The sequence below is a fragment of the Barbus barbus genome (genome assembly GCF_936440315.1).
Source record: "Barbus barbus genome assembly, chromosome: 5".
Classification (NCBI taxonomy): Eukaryota; Metazoa; Chordata; class Actinopteri; order Cypriniformes; family Cyprinidae; genus Barbus; species Barbus barbus.
The window spans coordinates 8,080,371-8,088,016 of NC_136733.1; the positions used below are offsets into that span (position 1 = coordinate 8,080,371).

At 36.5% G+C, this 7,646-nt stretch overlaps 1 protein-coding gene across 1 annotated transcript; it reads left to right on the forward strand.

Annotated features, from left to right (window-relative positions):
- LOC306870326 (UDP-glucuronosyltransferase 2A1-like) lies at nt 1-5,146 on the forward strand. The gene is made up of 6 exons (XM_079417536.1): nt 1-960; nt 1,295-1,443; nt 1,815-1,946; nt 3,144-3,231; nt 3,319-3,538; nt 4,178-5,146. The coding sequence occupies exons 1-6, from the start codon at nt 249-251 to the stop codon at nt 4,473-4,475; spliced, it is 1,599 nt and encodes a 532-aa protein (XP_079273662.1). The 5' UTR covers nt 1-248; the 3' UTR covers nt 4,476-5,146.
- Nucleotides 5,147-7,646: the final 2,500 nt, after the last annotated feature.

Consider the following 7,646-nt stretch of genomic DNA (forward strand, 5'->3'; position numbering starts at 1 on the left):
GTAACCAGACGTGAAACTAACTTGAAGAAGATGAAAAGGCAGCTTTTGCTGATTGTTTACAGTTTAACGGCGGTTACTCTTGTGCAAAGCGTCATGGGGTGTAGTAAAAAGCTGGACTGAGGACAAAGAAACGTGATCTATAGAAACGTGACCTTTGCCCAAATCCTGTTGTGCACATAGCCTATGTACATTTGGATCCTCGTTCACCAGATCGCACTGCACATTTCCAGAAGCAGAAATTATTTACAATGCTTTCTGGAACTTTGGTTGTGTTTGCACTGCTGTGTGGAGTAGAAACTGGTCATGCTGGCAAGGTTTTGGTGATGCCAGGCGAGTACAGCCACTGGCACAACATGCGTGCGATCATTGACGAGCTGGTCGATCGTAACCACAGTGTGACGGTTCTGGTCAGTTCTGCATCACCTACTGTACCACACACACGGAAGGAGCGGTTCGATTTCAATGTGTATAAAGTCAATACGAAGAAAGAAGAGGCCAATGCTGTGTTGAGAGATATGATTCATCTCGGGACGAATGACACAGCCAACAAATACAAGGCGGACTTCATGATCTGGCGAGTGATTTCCAACTTTATGACGTTCCTTGCTGATATATCCAAGGGCATGTTTCATGCGGATCTTTTACACACGCTTCAGGAATCCCATTATGATGTACTTTTATCTGATCCAATGATGCCATTCCCTGACTTGATGGCACAGAAGCTGAATATCCCGCACGTCCTCTCGATGCGCGCAACGTTCGCGTATACAGTAGAGCGGCTTTGCGGTCAGATGCCTGCGCCGCCGTCCTACGTTCCTGCGGTCGCTTTGCATGATCACCTCACCGACCATATGAGCTTCACAGAGAGAGTTGAAAACATGCTCCATTATATCATACATACGACTATATTTCCATTGAGCATGACGTTTACTTTAGATCGGCTCTACACTGAAATATTGGGTTGGTTATAATTCATTCACAGAAGGCTATTTATTTATTTGCAGTAGTTTGTCTTGTTCTAGAGGCTGTTTACTCAGAAACTATATGTATGTATGTATATATATATATATATATATATATATATATATATATATATATAATTTATTTTTTTATTTTTTTTCATCTAGCTGCTTTCATAATTCAGTGAAAACCTAAGCAAAGTTTTTAATAAATAATATTTATTATACGATCCAGCTTTGGAGAAGTCTGTAAATGAAGCAGAAGAAAGCAAAATCTTTGAACACTTGATCTACTGTACGTCAACTAAGTAGCACCGGATATCTCTATGTCTCAGGAAAACCCACAACTGCGTGTGAAACCATTGGAAAAACCGACATTGTGTTGATTAGAACTTACTGGGATTTTGAGTATCCGCGCCCACTCCTGCCTAATTTTAAATTTGTTGGAGGACTACACTGCAAACCTGCCAAGCCTCTGCCAAAGGTAGTGACTTTGCCATATATTATTTTGAAATTTATGCTTTTCTGGAATAGTCCTCCTGATACCTTTTGCATGTTTTTTTTTTTTTTAAACATGCATCATTCATCATTTTTAAACGTTAAGGAATCCTTACTAGAACAGATCATGTAACATTGTAACTTCATGTCCATGAATGTATGAATGGAGAGGGATCTGATTTGACTCCGTTGACCTCAAAAGATACAATGGATTTGCAGTGTCAGTCCCATTTTGTGAGATGCATGGCACACTTGGACATTACATTTCTGATAGAAAATCATTTCCGTTTTAAGTCACTAAAAACTGCTGGTTCATTTTTTTGTGTAACAGTATGTGCTCATTTGTATGTCATTTAGGAAATGGAGGAGTTTGTTCAGAGTTCAGGAGATCATGGCATCGTTGTGTTCTCATTGGGTTCCATGATCGGCAACCTGACTATGGAAAGAGCAAACACTATTGCTTCTGCTCTTCGTCAGATCCCACAAAAGGTGTGTGACTATCTTTTTATAACTATGGAACAGCTACCACAGTTCTGGAATTTTTTTTTTCACCAGTTTTGTGTATAAAGATTTAAATCACAAATTCTAAAACCACATGTACTTAATATATTTTATTAAGGCAATAAACAGTTCTAATCATTATGATTTACAAAAAGTTCACCCAAAAAATGTACTCACCCTCATGTCCCTCCAAAGCCAATCCCATAAGATTTTTTTTTTCATCTTTGAAACAGATGGTAATTTTTTCTCATGGGGACATAAGCAATTTTCACCATTTACAGAGATGAGTGTGTGATTTTATTGCCACCCAAATCTAGAAGGCCAGTGTTTTTCGCCAACCACCCGTGTAAAAGTCCCTGGCCAAATTACCTACTGTTTTTGACAAACACCAAGATCGTGTGGTAATTTAATTGTCGTCCAAATCCACATCTCTGAGTTTACAAGAAGAAACTGATTCAAAATTCAATTTTTAATCATTTTTGACCGCTGCCAAACACTGTAAAGTATTTACAAGAACAATATTTCATAACTGCTCCACCACAGCAACAGCGAGCTGTTGAGAACAAAAAAAGAAAAGCACGTAAACATTTGAAATGGGACATTATTATGTCAGCAACAGGTATGCAATACAATTTTAAAATATATATTATATAGGCATACATTGACATACATAAAATTATAAACCAAGCAATTTTATGTTTACATTTTGTAAATAAGAGGTTGCATTAACTTATTCCTGCTAATCTCAATTTTAATGAGATCCATCATTTTGAGAGATAAAATGCAAGACAGAACTCAACTATAGTGCATCTATTTTCCTTTTTTTAAACAGGAGATATAAATAATCAAATAATAAATAGGATATTATTAAATATGAATTTATTCTTATTATTCTAAGCATATGACATTGTATTTACAGTGGACAATCACGTGACTGGCCCATGTTCATAGGATCACAGAACACGCTTCTCCGCTACGAATAAATCACTATCTGAATCCATGAGTTTTATCACTGTGGTGCCATGTAAATTTATTTTTACAGATGTCCACATGAGAAACAGTTACCAATTAATTACCAGTTAATTATTATTATTATTTATTTTTTCCAATGCTTTTCTATAAACCTGTTGTAGTGTTTTATGCTCAGGGTCCTTGAGCAACTGTTAATAAATTCTATTTGCGCAGGTTGTTTGGCGCTATCATGGGACAACACCAGAAACTCTCGCCGCCAATACAAGACTTTATGACTGGATCCCACAGAATGATTTGCTTGGTAAGGAAAATGTTGTCATGTGTGCTCATTAAACATGAAGACCATTAATTGATGTCTGATAGATACAAACTTTATTCCATCTGGTAGGTCATCCAAAAACAAAGGCCTTCATTACCCATGGTGGGACAAATGGACTGTATGAGGGTATTTATCATGGTGTCCCAATGGTGGGTTTGCCACTATGGGGTGACCAGCCTGATAACCTATTGCACATGAAAACCAAAGGAGCTGCTGTTGTTCTTGATATCGAAACAATGCAGTCCAAAAACCTGGTGGATGCTCTCAAGGCAGTCATAAATAATCCATTGTGAGTTAAGACATACATTTCATAAATCTGAAATAAGCTTAGTTTTCTATTTAACAAGAGATAAGCTCCAGAAACAAGCTTAGCTCTCTTAATGTGTTTTTTCATTGAGAGGACTACAGACAGGGTTGACACCTTTGGCCATCTCATCAGGAACATGCCTAGACATTGTCTGTAGTGTATATAGGCACATGGGGTCCATATACACACTACTGACTTATATTTTGAATTGCTTTGATGAAATGAACACACATTTGATCAGCCTGTAATTAAAATCCTTTACTTTGATTTTGAATCCAGCCCTTAATGGGTTTCCACTTAGCATTGTGACATAATTTTGCTCTCAACAAAGTACACAATGTATATAAATGAAGTAATTCAGCTTGAATATTTAGTTCGAGATCCTATGTGTGATTTAAATGTTCCCTTAATTTATTTGAGCAGTGTACATTAAAGTATATAAATGTTTTCTTTTTGGTAATTGTAAAAGAACGACCACAGTCAGTACTCACTTTAATCCTGATGCCATAGAAAAGGTCTCTAGTTCAAAGCATGGCTTGTCACATAATATATTTAGAAATGTGTGCACTTTTATACACCTTGTCTTGTGTTAAGCAGCACTTCCTTTTCGTCTCTATTCAGGTACAAGGAGAGCATCATGAGACTGTCCAAAATCCACCATGATCAGCCAATGAAGCCTCTTGACCAGGCAGTTTACTGGATTGAATTTGTGATGCGGCATAAAGGAGCTAAACATCTCCGAGTTCAGGCACATGATCTGAGCTGGTATCAGTACCACTGCCTGGATGTATTGGCCTTCTTACTCTCAGTTGCTGCACTGATCACATTCCTCTTTATTAAAACATGCTGTTTCCGTTTCCATAAATATTTCAGAAGGATTCATCCTGATAGAAAAGAGCAAAAGAGTAAAAAAGAGTGAATGCAAAGTAGGTTACCATGTATAGGTGGAGCTTGTGTAAGACTGGGCAAGGTTTAGCCTTCCACTGGCCATGGTTCGGAAATTAACTGGGGCTTAGGGGAAAAATACCCCTGCACAATTAAACTAAATCCATTACAGCTATGAATTAAATGAAAATGAAAAGTAACTATTGAGGCATTAAATTTGGATTTGCTGATGTAGCATCAAATTTCTTTTTATGCATATTTACAGGGTTGCGCATTATAACCAATCACATGATTCTGTTGCATTTATGAATGCAATGGTCAGTCACAGGTGTTCAGATTAGATCTCGCTGAAATGCTGGTGTTTTGTACGGTGCACAAGCTCACGGACTGAATTCGGGTGACTCTCACGAATTCTCTCATCATAAGATGTACGTACAATGTAGATAAGAGATTTATTCATCAAACATTGAATATTTTCACTGATTATAACTAATATTTATTTGAAGTCAATGGTCATGTTTTTTTGTAAATAATAATAGGCTATAATTATAATAATGTATAATGTTCTTTCTCTGTATAATGTATTCGCTGTTTGAATAACCATTGGAAATGAAAGCATTATAATTAGTAACTTACATGGTTTTTATTAAATTGTGATCAAGATAAATGCAAATGCAGTCCTATTAAACATAATTTTCAAGATTCTTTATTGTCACTGTACGAGTACAGCGAAATTAGGGAAATCCTTACAGTGCCGTGACATATAGCTTAGTGGAACTAAACATCTACATCTGCAATACAGACAACAATAAAAAACCATACCATTAACGATATGATACAGGAGTGGTTCTCAAACCTGTCCTGGAGAACCCCCAGTTTTGTATGTTTTTTTGTAAATAAAGCCTTGTCTGCAATGCAAACAACAATACAATACAAAGACAAGCAACACACAAAAACCAGTACAGGGCGATTAAAAATTAAGCCTTATCAAATATTGTATTGCACACATTATTGCACAATTGGCATGTAGTAAAAAAAAGATTCTGTTTGGGATAAACCCGTATGCATTTGTGAAAAAAATACATTGTCAACACAGTTCAGCAGAGTACTATTGATGTATACACCTCCAGATCCTGATACTGATTCGAAGCAGTCTTGGAGCTGAGAGGAGGCTCCCTCTGGCCATTTATTCACAATCTTTGTAGTGGTGGGAACTTTCTTTCTTCAAGAGGTGTAAGCTAACTAAAGTCAGAAACCTCTTACCATGTCATTTTTCATGACTACTTAACAGCTAAGAGCAAAAAGAAGGGTGGCATCCATCCATTTTCTGTGTCCCATGTGAGTGCAATAGATGCGCGTAAAAGCCCAATACTTGTTTCATACTTATTGTGGGGTGCTGATCACAAAATTAGTACTTTTGCTCTATAGCAGTCATAGTTTCTCACAAAATATTATGATGCATTTAGTAGCATTTTTCATGTGTAAGGTGAAAAAGCCTTGTATTATCCCTTAGTCACCAGAAAAACTGCCACAAAGGCACGATTCTTGTCTTCCTCTGAGAGATTACAACTATTTGTTCAATTCTCAGTTGATTTTCATGTATAAATGATTCTGAAGACCTAACTTTATGCCTAATCCTGATTTCCACTTTTTGATAGATTTTGTTAATTTTATCAAAAATTTTATAATTTTATATTGCTTTTATAAAACGATTATTCCATAGTAAGGTTTCACAAAACAAAGCAGAGCAAATAAAGTGTAATGATAATATAAAAACCGTATTCTTCCACCAAACAATGTAGTTCCTCAGGAACAGTTGTGGTTGGAACCTATGGAACCAAACAACACAAAGTAAACAAAGGTGTATGTTTGTAGAGTCATTTACATCGGCTTCGATTGCAGCTCAACCAATCAGAATGAAGGACCGGAACTATCCGTTTTATAATTCACATTTTGATACACGTCCACTTTTTGATACACAAAACGATACATTTTAAATAATTATTTTGATGTTTGACTGCTTTTGTTATTTTGATAAGTGCATTAAAGCTGATACATACAGTACAAACAGCTGATACACATATGTAAATCTTCATTTTTATTTACTGAAAAACTGTGTTTTTTTTACTCAGCAATGCATCATCAAATTAGTAAATATGCAGTGGCGAGCAGTAACTTCTTTAACTGGTATGCTGAGTGACTGGACTTGTTATTTTCATGTCCATTGATATGTCCATATTAAATATACAACAGTTATTTTTTTAAGTTTGAATGGAAAACTTGAGGCTAATGGTGTTGTGGACTCTTATAATTGCTGCATCTATGTTTTTCATTTGTATTATTCATTATTATTGAATGAATTATTTCTTATTTACAAGTGCTGTGATAGAGATATTGTTTTTGGATAGCTAAGATCTTTAACCATTTGCTGGAGAGTTAACTGAAACAATAATAAACATGAGTCAATCAAGGCTAAAGACCCCTGCCCAGAACTGGACTTAAATTTGTCCAATCTCCTGTTTTTCTCCCCAAATCCTCAACACTCTTTCCGGGTTTGTTTTCACATTTAAATGTCTCCCCTTTTCACATCTAATCCCTGTTAGCAGTGTTTAATGTTTCTAAAACTTAGAGTAGAATCTCACCTCATTAACCTTATGTGAATATCGTATTATGTGCATACATAGAGCGAAACTTTGTTGACATTTTAATTTTTTTTATTTTTTTTGACGGAAGTTACTCCCCTAATTCACGCAAATCGTCATGGGGCTGTTCTGCAGTGAGGGGCTACTGGAGGACAACACCAAAATACAATGAAGTGAAGTGAAGTGACATACTGCCAAGTATGGTGACCCATACTCGGAATTCGTGCTCTGCATTTAACCCATCCAACGTGCACACACACAGCAGTGAACACACACCCGGAGCAGTGGGCAGCCATTTTGGGCGCCCGGGGAGCAGTTGGGGGCGTTCAATGCGACCTTTGCCCAAATTCTTTTGAGCACACCATATGAAAATTGAACCAATGGCTCGATCAGCGGCGGCGATGAGCGAACCTATGGCTATGCAGCCCGCCAAAAAGTTGTAAATGTTAATCGTTTGATGGAAAATTATCTAATGTTGTAAAAATCAGATAAAATTATATAATCATTTATCATTTTAACATGTTGTGTTGTAGTCATCCAACCAATATTTTTTGTTTATTTAA